Source organism: Pundamilia nyererei, unplaced genomic scaffold (genome assembly GCF_000239375.1).
Source record: "Pundamilia nyererei isolate P.nyererei 1_Seehausen unplaced genomic scaffold, PunNye1.0 scaffold00002, whole genome shotgun sequence".
Classification (NCBI taxonomy): domain Eukaryota; kingdom Metazoa; phylum Chordata; class Actinopteri; order Cichliformes; family Cichlidae; genus Pundamilia; species Pundamilia nyererei.
The window spans coordinates 7688919-7701198 of NW_005187403.1; the positions used below are offsets into that span (position 1 = coordinate 7688919).

Here is a 12280-nt window from a genome sequence, read left to right on the forward strand (position 1 = left end):
GATGGATGGATGGATGGATTGTTTATTGTTTGTGCCTCCAAAGATTAAAGCATTTTCTTTGTCCCAGGTTTTGGCATATGCCTGGTGAAAAAGCAGTGAAGAGCAGCGAGTCTGGCTGAGCACAGCCAGCAAAGATGGGAGCCAACACCAGTCAGGTCAGTGACCTGTCCGATAATCCCAGCCTCAAGGCCCTGGTGGGCACAGAGTCCATATCGGAGAATGACCCTTTCTGGAACCAGCTCATCTCCTTCACCTTCATCAGTCCCACCAGCAGGTAAAAAGGAACACGGTGTTAAGGCACACACACCTGAAATTCAATACACCTGTCAGCCATCACATTAAAACCGCAAACAGTCATTGCAGTGTTCTGCTTTGTCTCCAAGCATTTATGTTACTTTAAAAAGACCACTCACATTAACATTGTTGCAAACCAATTACACCCATCCATGGCAACTACAATCCCCGATGACATCCTACCCTACTAGCACATTAGTCCCATCAGACATATCTAGGATGTTCCATAGCCAGCCCAATAAACAATTGCCCCACCTCGCAACACAATGTGGTGTGGGGAGGTGTCCACATAACTTTTACTTGGCATCACTCTGCTCGTTTCAATTACTTAATTAGTAATTTATTAGCTAAGTCAAATAATTGAGGCTATGACATCTAAACACCACTTTACTGTACTTTATAACTTTTATACACAATGTGATGCTTTAAATCACTCAGATGAAACCTTCACCAACAAAACGAGCAGTAAGTCAGGAAGGCAAACAGAGTGGAGGAAAAATTCATATTGACACAAGTGAATTTTCCTGGGTTGCAGCCCTTAGATACACTGATGTTTTTAATAATGGTTTGTTCCCTCCACCACAAGGGAACAAAGCCTTCTAGTTAGAAAGTCCTTTTAAGATTTACACCCGGGATTTAAGATTAAACTGTAAACCGGAGGTTTGCAGAGATCACCTGAGCAACGATCTAACAGGGCTGCTGATCTGCTTGGCTGTGATCAGACCAGTTAACCGTTAACGTTTAGTTCCTTTGTAAACAGCACTGAGAAGGAAAGGCACCTTGTTCTCGCTTTCAGGTGGACCATGACTGGTTGACTGATGTTACATATTAATCTACTAATATTGTGATGTTTTCCATTCATAAAATAAATATAGCTACAGTATCTACCAAGTAACAGAAACAAAAGGCACATGTAACATTTTGCATTCATACTTAGTGTTTGTCTAAAATAAGACTGAGAAATAGTGTTGTCTGTATTAAGGGAAAAAGTTGAGCCCTGTCCAAGTATACAGCAGTTTGCTGCTGTCAGTGGGGGTCGGTCATGAGTAATCATCACTTCAAGTCGTCCGTTTGAACATTGAAATTTCTGGTGTTAGTTTCTTCCTGCGTGTATTTGCCCTTACACTCTAATTGCTGCTCAATAAGATAAACACAAATAGCTAAAATATCAGGTTGCTGCTATATTGAATCAAACTACTGAATGGTAATTTATAATAACTAGTGCTCTTGGAGTGCTGTGTCTGCTACAGAAGGACATACAGAGATTTCTTAACAAATTTTGTTGTATGAAATTTTAAGAAACCTCATGTTCACCCTTTAATGATGAAAGTCATGTGAACCCATTGAGCACTTGCAGGTTCAGAAAGTGGAACATTGTTGCTTTTTCTAATGGTTTGGTTACATATGTAGCACTTTCATGCAGCGTTTTATGCGTGTCATTCTTCTCCAGTATTGCAACAGTGGGTTTGGCTGTCCCTAATGGCTCTACTTCTGTTATTTGTTCAAAGGCTTATAACCCTGTAGTTGTGTAAGGCACTTGGCCTTTAAACAAAAAGAAATAAATCTTTAATTATTTAAAACGCAAAAAGTCACATGGTGAGACGTGATCAAACAAGAGACCTTCAAACTGATTGTTTGTGGACACACATCTTTTTGCACAATTTCCTCTTGTTCTGAAAGTTGAATGATGGCCAGTGTCACTGTCTTTGTGCCATGATAAATAAGTAGTTGAAGCCAGCAGCTAGCTAAAATAGCACAGAAACAGGAAATGGTGTAAAGTAAAATTAGGTGTAGGTCAGGATAAGTGTTTGCTGTTGTCATGGTTACATTTAAGGGTAATAGTATGGGGTATTTGTTAATGTAAAAGATGGTCAAGTCTGGCACCACACTTAATCAGGTTCCCACCAACTCTAAAGCCGCTCACAGGAATGGTTGTCAATACAGCAGAAGAACAGACAGAGATTTCTCAAAGTATTAGGAAGATAAACCACTAATGATTTAATTACTAATAATCTGAGAAAACTCTGCCTCTTCTTCTGTTCTTCACCTGTATTGACAACTGTTTATCTGAGTGAAAGGGAAGCGCCTGCACGTTAAACTCAGCAGCTGCGCACACCAAAAAAGCCATCGTGCACACAAGAGTGTCTGCTTTGGACGTGCTGCTACGTGCTGCTACAGTTTTACAGTCTCGTGGGTAGCTCTCTGCTACTTACTATACTTTCACTGTCTGAAGGCAGAGCCGAAAGGAGGATGGGGGTCCTGGGGTCCTGTGACTTGGACTCTTCAGTTTACTGGGTTACACTGAGTGACGGAACGATGTTTTAAACTTTATTTTTCAAATTGTAAACAAATAAAGTTGTCAAATTAATCATCAACAGTCACTGTTTGCTGTGCAGCAGTGAAAATACAGACAACTGTCCCGGTAATGTTAAAGAAATATTTTAAACCAGAGAATTCTAAGGCAAGTTCTGAAGCCTCTGCACTGCTGTCCCATTAATCTGTTGTACAGTATCGTCTATGATTTAAAAAATTAAAAACAAAAATGTCATACAATGATCAGGAAAGGAATTTTGCATCAGAATCTGGCAATTGTAAGTTTGGCCAAAATACAAACATTTAAACCTGTCAACAAAAGGTTGTTCTGTCTGCAGCAAACAGGTGTAACTGCACATACGTGACTAGATGGGAGTGCTTCAAACATGGCCTGGAATTCTACAGTGTTTAAGTACAGAGGAGAAATGACTCTTTAATATTGTTTTTGCTAGTCTCTTTATGAACTTTAGGATTTAAACAAACAAATATATAAACTTACCAAACAAAACTTAAAATGATTTCTAGAACATTGTGACAACAGAAAGCAGATGCTCAATCATCCAGGTAAGTAAATCCCAAAAAGTTGATTCTGTTCATCTGGACGTAGCGTTTTTAGTGGGAGAAACATTTGATCAGTGCTTTGATCAGTAGTTGTTGATCAATGGTCATGAGAATTTGCATACTAATGATCAAGGAACTCACCTCCCAGCCCATTGTTCATTCAGTGGTGCTGGTTTCAGGCATTATGCAAATGTACTGTTTATAAGATTGGGGAAACCTGCAGTCAGCTGAGACTGAAGAAGTCACTTGGATGAGTGACGAAACGTTTCTCCCACTGAAAACGCAACATCCAGATGAACAGAATCAACCGTTTGGGATACAACAGACATGACTAAAGTTAATCACGTGGTTAGCAGCACAGAGATAACCACAATGCATAAAAAAATTAGACACCTTGCAAATAGCGGTTACAAGCATGCTGTGTAATATAGTTATAAGAGCCTTTAGATTTCCACAGCATCATAGCAACAACCTGAACTGTTTGTTAGACACTAGTTCAGACAAATGAGCTACCTACCAACAACAGCCTGTCACATCTTACTCTCCTATCCACCCCACAGACTGTCTGTTCAAAGAACCTGAAATATTATCTGGATGAACTATTACAGTGGAGCCCTGTAGCCAGATGTGTACAACTGGTAGCAACAATAAACTATTTTATATTTGTTCACATTTTATAAAACAATTTGATCTTTTTCTTAGAAATTATGTGTGCCTCTCGTTATGATGATTTTTTTTTTTTTTAAATGATAGAAGCTATGTAAGATCAGGAAAGCGTTCTTATTTTTCATATTGTAAACAAATACAGTGTTTCTTTCGGTTCTACATCGTAACTCAGTTTAACACAGTAACCTGAAGTGTCCATCAAAGTGACCAATCACATTAGAGCCCCGTTCTCTGTAGGTTCTGCCTCCAAACAAGTAAGTTTATTCGCGCGAGGAGGATTTCTCTCCAAGCACAGAGCTACTGTGAGAATGTAAAGCTGTAGCAGTGCATGGAGGTTTTCATTGGTAGTGACCTGGATGGACAGGGTTGGAGATGAGTATAACAGAGGGACAGCGCAGGTTGAGCATTTTGTAAACAAAATCAGAGAGGGAAGTTAAGTTTTGTAGGTTTGGACATGTGCAGAGGACAGAGAGTGGACATCTTTGGCAAAGGATGCTGAATATAGAGCTGCCAGGCAGGAGGAAAAGAGGAAGATCACAGAGGAGGTTCATGGATGTGGAGAAGGACATGCAGAGGAGGGTGTTTGGGTTAGGTCAGATGGAAGCAGGATGATCCACTCTGGTGACCCCCAATGGGAGCATCCAAAAGAACAAGAAGATGAGCGACCAGTGCCTTTAACTAAACCATGATTTATAACTGAGTCATGCTCTGTATCTTTGCATGTTGAATGTATTATTCAGACATTTGTTTAATTTTGTTCTTTTTGTCCCGGTTGACTTGCATCTTATTGTTGTGTAGTACCTTGAGTTTCCAGCAGAGGGAAGGTTACTCAAGCAGTCAGCTCCTTCTGTCCATTTTAACCTGACATGTTCTCTTCTGTTTTTTTTTTGTTTCACAGTGGAGACTCTAAGTTACTGGAAGAAGCTGTCATACCCCTGGCCAAGATCCTCAGTATGTTAGCTACTACATAAATAATTTCACATAATACGTGTTTATGGAAGAATATGTCTGAGTAGTCCCAAAGAAAACTGACTTCTCAAGAGTTTGAATTTTAATCATAACATTTAAGTTACTGAATGCTAAATTATCATATTTTGAGGTTTCTGTAGTTTATGTAAAGCTTTTAATAATAAAGTTTTGTCCATCCCCCCCCCCAAGTTGAAAACAATCCGAGAACCGGGAACTTTGGCGCTCTGGTGAGAATTTTCCTGGGAAGAACCAAAGAGCTGAAAATCTCTACAGAATGCCAAGAGTGAGTATGAGAACCTCAGAGGGGAAGTACTGACTGTCAGTGATGGATTCAGTGCAGGCCACTTATTGTTTGAGAGAGAGAGAGAGGAACGCTGAAGTAGTTGCACTTTCCCATGAGAAAAACTGCAGAGGTATAACTATCAACATACGTATGTGGCAATAATCAGCGCTCACAGCCAAAGCTCCATTTCCACAGAGACCGACTCTGCCCAAGTCACCAAATGTTTTTGGTGGGAACTCTTCCTTCTGTGCTGAGCAGCATTAGAAGTTGGAGTTATTGCTCCTCTTCTCTTTTTCTCACGTTTCATAGCAGGTCTGTCCCACAAATCCACATTTTCTTGGTGTGACATAATTGGTGTGTGCAAATAGTTAATTGCAGAGACTGACATACACCTCAGCATTGGTCTTTAGTGGTTGTGAAACTTGGCTTGCAGTGGGTGGTTTCTTTCGTGTTTGTTTCTCAAACTTATGCAGTTTTGGGGAGTTACTAGGTACATGTAACCGAATAATTAAATGCAAAATATGTTTAGTTTATTCCTTTTAAAAAGGTTTTAAAAAGGGGATTAAGTATATTGCTTCCTGTTAAGTTACACTTCTTTCTCAAAACCCAGAGCCTTAGGTTGGGCATAGAATCCCTCTTAAATGTGCCACATCACAGATGAAGGGAGACAAAGCAGCTAAAGTTCCTCTAGTTAATTTTCCTTTGTCAAAAAAGAGGTTTTCCCCTACTAGCAGAGCTTTCCAGATGTTGGGCAGACTGTTTTTTCCCCACTTAAGGATCTGCTCATGCTGTAAGGATTGCATTTACATATTTCTAGGGTTTGATAACGGTGTGATCTGGCTGCCTTCAGATGCCTTTGCACATTGTGTGTAGATAACTATCCAGGTAAACATGTCATTTTAATGTCAGCTGTAAATGGCATATCAGAGAAGTTATGGCCTAGTTTTGAGCATAATGCAAAAATTCTTCACCCCCAGCTTCTTTGTGGTCGTGTCACAGTGATAATACTTCAGTCAGAGCTACTTTGCATTTAAGTTTGGATACAATCAATGGATTTTTACCAGATGTTTCAGAATCAGCCCAGAAGTGTCACTGCGCTCCACAGATGTTAAAGTAGTGCCAGGTCTGTTCTTACAGAAGCCACTACAAGCTCTACACGGCACCTGAGGAAAGCAGGAAGCGAAAGATTAGTTTTCAAAAATAAAAGCCCTCACACACATGAAACACTTTTAAAATGTTCAGTGTGTTTAAAGCTGTATAAAAGACAAAACTGTGTCAAAGACTGAGCTTCATCGACATTGCTGGAGTTAGAGTTAATCAAGAAACTCTTAGATTACGAGTTCGCAAAGTTTTTATGCCAATTTAGAGCTTATTTATCACTTTTACTAGTAGCAGATGAGTATAATATTCAGCCATACATACTTTTATTGTTACACCCATAGGCTGTGCAAAGACTTGCTATTGGCTCACTCTCAGTCATCTGAGAGCCCTGATTTTTAGCTGAAAAGCTGCCACTAGTAATTTTTTGTTAAATGAAATGCAAATCCATCTTTTAACCACCCAGAAGCATGCCCATGAGATGTCTTGGTTTCGTTTTTCTCTTCCACAGCCAGCTTTTTATCTGGCAGGCCCACAATGCACTGTTCATGATTCGCTGCCTGCTCAAGGTCTTCATCAGGGAGATGAGTGAAGCTGAGCTGCACCAGCAGTTCTCTTACCAGGAGAGGGCACCAGGATCCTGCGGAGGTGAGCTCCAGTATCTTTTTCACAGGCAGGGCCACAGACTACACAAAAGAGTCAGCTTGAAAAGATTTTGCTAAAAAAAAAAAAAGGTGCTCTCTTAGAATCAGTAGCAATGTTGAAAATTTCTTGAGTTTTTGCACTTGAGTGCACCTTACGCAAAACGTCACGTTATCTCTTAGGAAATCTTCAGCATTCTTTACGTTTTTGGTTTCCAAGTGAGTTCTTGGAAGTGAGTAACAGAGGTTATGGCCTAGTTTTAGATGTCTCATATAATAACTGTCAAATGTACAAGACTTCCTTTCATACTTAAGAGACATTCAGAATTGGATTAAATTGAATGAAGTTGAATTAATTGGTCTTTGCAAAATGGTTTATCCTTCCATCAGTTTCTTGCTGCTTATGTGAGTTCAGGACACACTAATATAATTAATTATGTCATTAGGAATTATCGTGCTAAACTGCTGGAAAATATGATTTAACATTAAACAGTTTTAGACTTTGTTGTTCTACCGGTTTGTCATCATTTGTTCATCTTTTGCAATTATAATCAAGAGGAAAGTATGAAATGGATTCTGTGTGATATCCTTATTAAATAGTACTGTGTTATTTCCTTTGTTTAATGAACATGAAAACACAGAGCGACCTGTGGGAACTAAGGATTGGATTAGTGGCAGATTAGTCGAGCAGAGTTACGACAACTAACCTGATACTGTCTTATATTCAGTGTTTTTCATATATTTACTTTATCAATCCCTTGTGGAGAAACAGGAAGTGAAGACCTTCTTGAGGAGCTGCTGTCCAACCTTGTTCACCTGATCGTTGAAGTGCCGCTGCTGTAAGTCTCTCCCATCTTTTGCGTGAGGAAAAAGGTGAATTAAACACTCTAAAAAGGTCGGGCATGTCAGAGCTATTCTGAAACGGTGAGAAAGATGCTTACAGCCTAAATGTTTGAAAACATTGCCTGAGTGATTGGACTTGTAATAGTCCGTGATCACTTGTTTCCCCCTGTTAATATGAGTAGCATGTTAGTGACTTAGGAGCTAATGAAAAGCAGTTTGTATGTGTTGTTCTGTTTGCGTGCTGCGCTTGCTTATTCTTGTCTTGAGTCACTAACCAAGAGAAGATGAAATCCATTAAGGAACACGGCATACTGACATGCTGGAACTCTGATGTTGGCAACACGGCGATCCGAAAGAGCTAAAATAAGAGAGAAAGTGTTGGTTGTTTGGGGGAAGAGAAAAAGCTTGGAATGAAAGTTTGGGAGCATTTCCAGGGAGTGGGAGTGGAGGGAACATAATGTTTGAAAAATTGTATCAGGCTTTAGTCCCGCTGGGCGGTGTGAACACAAACATCCTCTGTGTTTACTTATCAATAAGTGAATGATTTTTTAAAAAGTACACGCAATATGTTTAGAAAAGCAATCTCCTCGAGCTTTTCAAAATAAATTTGTCGAATCATGATTTACGTCTTCTTGTCACGGCATCTTCCACTTGTTCTGTGCGTCGTTCCGGATACCTTCTCTCACCGTCTGCCTCTATTTTCTCTGCACCTCTTCACCTTTCGCTCTCCTTTTCTTCTCTTGTCTCCAAACATCAAACTGTGGCTCCTGTGTAAATGCATTCAACATTCCAACATTATTCATTGTTCCAAGCTTAAAATCGCTCTCTGTTTTTCTTCCCTTCACCACTTTGTGGCTGTTAGCCCATTTCCCCTCTACGTGCTCCTGGCTTGGATGGGAAACCCACCATTCTTTTAGTTAGCTTCCCCCAAGTCCCAAGCAGACTCCTGTGCCTTTTTTGTGGCTTTGTCTCACGAGTACGAGAGTGGTTATTTTTCCATTCACAGGTATCCAACTAAAACAGTAGCTGATTGGTGACAAAGTACTTTGCAAAGCTAAAAAACAGCACGCAGTAATGGAATTAATTTCAAAACAGAAATTTAAGTAGCCCATAAAACTGGCTTAAAGAGTGCAGTGTGCATGTGCAGACTTCACACAGAGCTTCTAAGTATGTACTGGATTCAAAAGACAATGTTTTGACATGACTGGGCCTTTATCATGCACAATGCACTGTTTCTATGCAAACTGTGAGAGCTGATCTGTCCGGGTGACATAGGCTCCAGCTCCCCTCGGCCCTGAATTGGATATTAGTAGTATGACAGATGTTTACTTAAATTAATTACAGAAATATTATGTAAGAGTAGGTCACGGATTGTAGGTTCTGATTTTTAAATGGCTGAACAGGAACAACCTGAGCTTCTTGTATAATATTACACTACAGTATATACACTGTAGTATACAGGGTGGGCCATTTATATGGATACACCGTAATAACATGGGAATGGTTGGTGATATTAAAGTCCTGTTTGTGGCACATTAGTATATGTGAGGGGGCAAACTCCCCAAGATGGGTGGTGACCATGGTGGCCATTTAGAAGTCGGCCATCTTGGATACACCTTTTGTTTTTTTCAATAGGAAGAGGGCCATGTGACATGCGTTCACCAGATATCAACACGATTTCGATCCGCTCCTCACGTGTTAACCTCTTCGACATGTCAATGGCTGTGAACAAAGAGAAACTTGTAAATAACTCATGAAAGAATAAAGTTACGCTGAAACCAAGCACACCATTGTTTTTCTTGTGACATTACCAATAAGTTCGATGTGTCACATGGCCCTCTTCCTATTGAAAAAACAAAAGTTGTATCCAAGATGGCCGACTTCTAAATGGCCACCATGGTCACCACCCATCTTGAGGAGTTTGCCCCCTCACATATACTAATGTGCCACAAACAGGACTTTAATATCACCAACCATTCACATGTTATTACGGTGTATCCATATAAATGGCCCACCCTGTGTTTCTAACTAACTAAGCAGCTCATTTTCTTTCTTTTGCCAATACTTTCTTTAAAGATACAGCAAATCTTGGGGTCAACGTAAAATAAAGGCAGATGTGAAATGTAAACGTTTGATCAGAGGTCAAATGTGACGTGATATTTGGATGCAAACTGTAATGTGATATTTACAATCCCCATATACCAGTATCATTTCCCAAATGTTGCCAATACAAACAGACAATTTTAAAGATAAAGCTTCAAATGAAAAGTTGACCTTATTCGACCCTGATGAAAAGGTCAGAGGTACAATGTAATGTGATAGTTATAGGTTATCGATACAAACAATGGCAATAAGAAACATAGTTTTAGATGGCTCTATGTAGCATTATTATCACCTTCAGATCAATCTATTGATAGTGAAGGAGAGATCAGAGGTCAAATGTGACATGATAATCTTGATACAGCTATTTCTATATGTTGACAATATATGCCACACTAGTAAAATCATAGTTTCCAAGTTAAAAGTTTTGTCCGTTTTCAGCCAATAAACAATGGAGTTTATTGGCAGAAATCTAACAGGCAAACTAAAACAAATCATTTTTCGTCACTGATTAATAGGAAGAAGGCTGAAAACTGAACTAAGGGCGCGTACATATGAGCATCATTTTATAACTCCGTGACCTGTAGTGTGCTAAGAATTGGCATTTTAGCAAGGTAGGAAATGTACTGTAGAGTCTGGATTTTTTGATATAAATGGATAAACTGTTTACAAAAAAGATGTTTTTAGTCATAAAACGGGTCTGAAAAGAACCATCAAGGCATGATACGTAGTGCTGCCACCTTCAGCTAACTGCAGTGCTCTGTCATCCTTTTATGAAGAGATGTTGACATCAATGCAGCCAAGAGAGCATATCAATCTATTCTGTTTGAAAGCATGCATGAAATGCTTATAGATATTATTTTATGCAGATGTTTAGCTATAAAATTGAGTTTATTTACATGAACTCTTTGTGTTGCATTGTTTTCTTTAGTGACATCACCTATAGCATCCTGTTTGAGGCAGTGACCGTGCTGCTGGTATTCTTCTCCTATCAGCTCTTCCACAAAGACATCCTCAGAGATGGAATTATATACCAGCACATCATGAAGGGACGATGGTGAGGAAACACACTCGCTCACACTCCACTGAAGACTACACTTAACTTGAAGTGCCCATATTAACAGAAAAGGTAGAAATGGAAGTGTTTTGTATGTGATTATGTGCTCACAAGCCACTTTATTAGTTATATCAAACTGGTCCCCCTTTTGGCTTGCTTGACCTGCTTGAATTCTTAGTGGCACAAATTAAATCTGGGTACCCTGTGGTCATAAAAGGATGGACATGGTCAGCAACAATCCTCAGGTAGTCGCAGTGTCTCTAGAAAATCTCCCCAACAGCATTGCACCATCAGTACCTTGAACTGATGATGCAAGGCAGGATGGATCCATCCTTTCATGGTGTTTATACCAAATTCTGACCCTACCATCTGAATGCTGCAAAGTTTTTCTTCTGTTATCCAACAATTTTGCGAAGTCCATGCAACATAACCTGACAGGAGTGACCCCTGGTGTGCTCTTCTGCTGCCCCACCTGCTTCAAGGTTCAGCAGGTTGCATGTTCAGAGATGCTCTTCCACAAAATGTTGCAATTTGAGTTACTGTTGCCTTCTTAAAGCAATTTGGCCATTCCCCTTAAGGTAGGGGTGTCCAACTCCAAGCCTCAAGGGCCGGTTTCCTGCAGGTTTGAGACAGCTGATTTAAAAGGCTAAATGACCTCCTCAACATGTCTTGAAGTTCTCCAGATGCTGGTAATGAACTCATTATTTGATTCAGGTGTGTTGTTCCAGGGTGATAAAACCTGCAGGCACCGGCCCTTGAGGCCTGGAGTTGGACACCCTGCCTTAAGGCATTTTGACCCTGTGAACTGCTGCCAACTGCATATTTGCTCTCTTTTTATACCATCCTCTGTAAACCCTTGAGATAGCAGGTTGATTTAAACATGCCTAAATGAGTTACTGTCACATCATTGGCTGGTTTCAGGACATAGTATATATGTCTGTCTTCCTCCCTTCACCTCCAGCCAGTGGCAGCAGATGACTGCCCCTCCCTGAGCTTGGTTCTGCCAGGGGTTTCTTCCTGTGAAAAGAGAGTTTTTCCTTCCCACTGTCACCTAGTGCTTGCATCTGTTTTGTTTTGTTTTTTCCCTCTAATATTGTAGAGTCGTTACCTCATTATAAAACATCCCTTGCGGTGACTGTGATTTGTGGCTATATGCAAATTAAATTGAATATTTTTAATTAATAAGCAGCTGAATAGGTATATCTATTAAAATAGTCACTGAGTGTATCTACATGACTGCGCAGTGCATGTGCAGAACGCCTACAAAGCAGCCAGTTTGGCAAACCTTAAAATAAACAATGAGCTGCTGCTTCACAGTCTGCCATTTTTGTTCACTTGCTAGAGTGGCTTGTCTGACTCTAAAACGTCTAAGCAATGAGCAAAAACACCAAATGTTCTGTTGTTGGCTGCAGACCTGCACAAGTCTTCAGGCACATCTGAGAAAACGAGACTCAG

General features: G+C 40.0%; 1 protein-coding gene across 3 annotated transcripts in view; it reads left to right on the top strand.

Annotated features, from left to right (window-relative positions):
* dym (dymeclin) overlaps positions 1-12280 on the top strand; it is a 62203-nt gene that overhangs the window by 5156 nt on the left and 44767 nt on the right. For 2 of the 3 annotated variants that reach the window (XM_005720369.1, XM_005720368.1), the window contains exons 2-7: positions 68-274; positions 4733-4785; positions 4993-5086; positions 6696-6832; positions 7592-7664; positions 10700-10825. In XM_005720369.1, coding sequence (XP_005720426.1) covers positions 135-274; positions 4733-4785; positions 4993-5086; positions 6696-6832; positions 7592-7664; positions 10700-10825 — 623 coding nt within the window. In that variant the 5' untranslated portion in view covers positions 68-134. The remainder of the gene's footprint in view (positions 1-67; positions 275-4732; positions 4786-4992; positions 5087-6695; positions 6833-7591; positions 7665-10699; positions 10826-12280) is intronic. The other variant, XM_005720370.1, reaches the window with a different exon arrangement.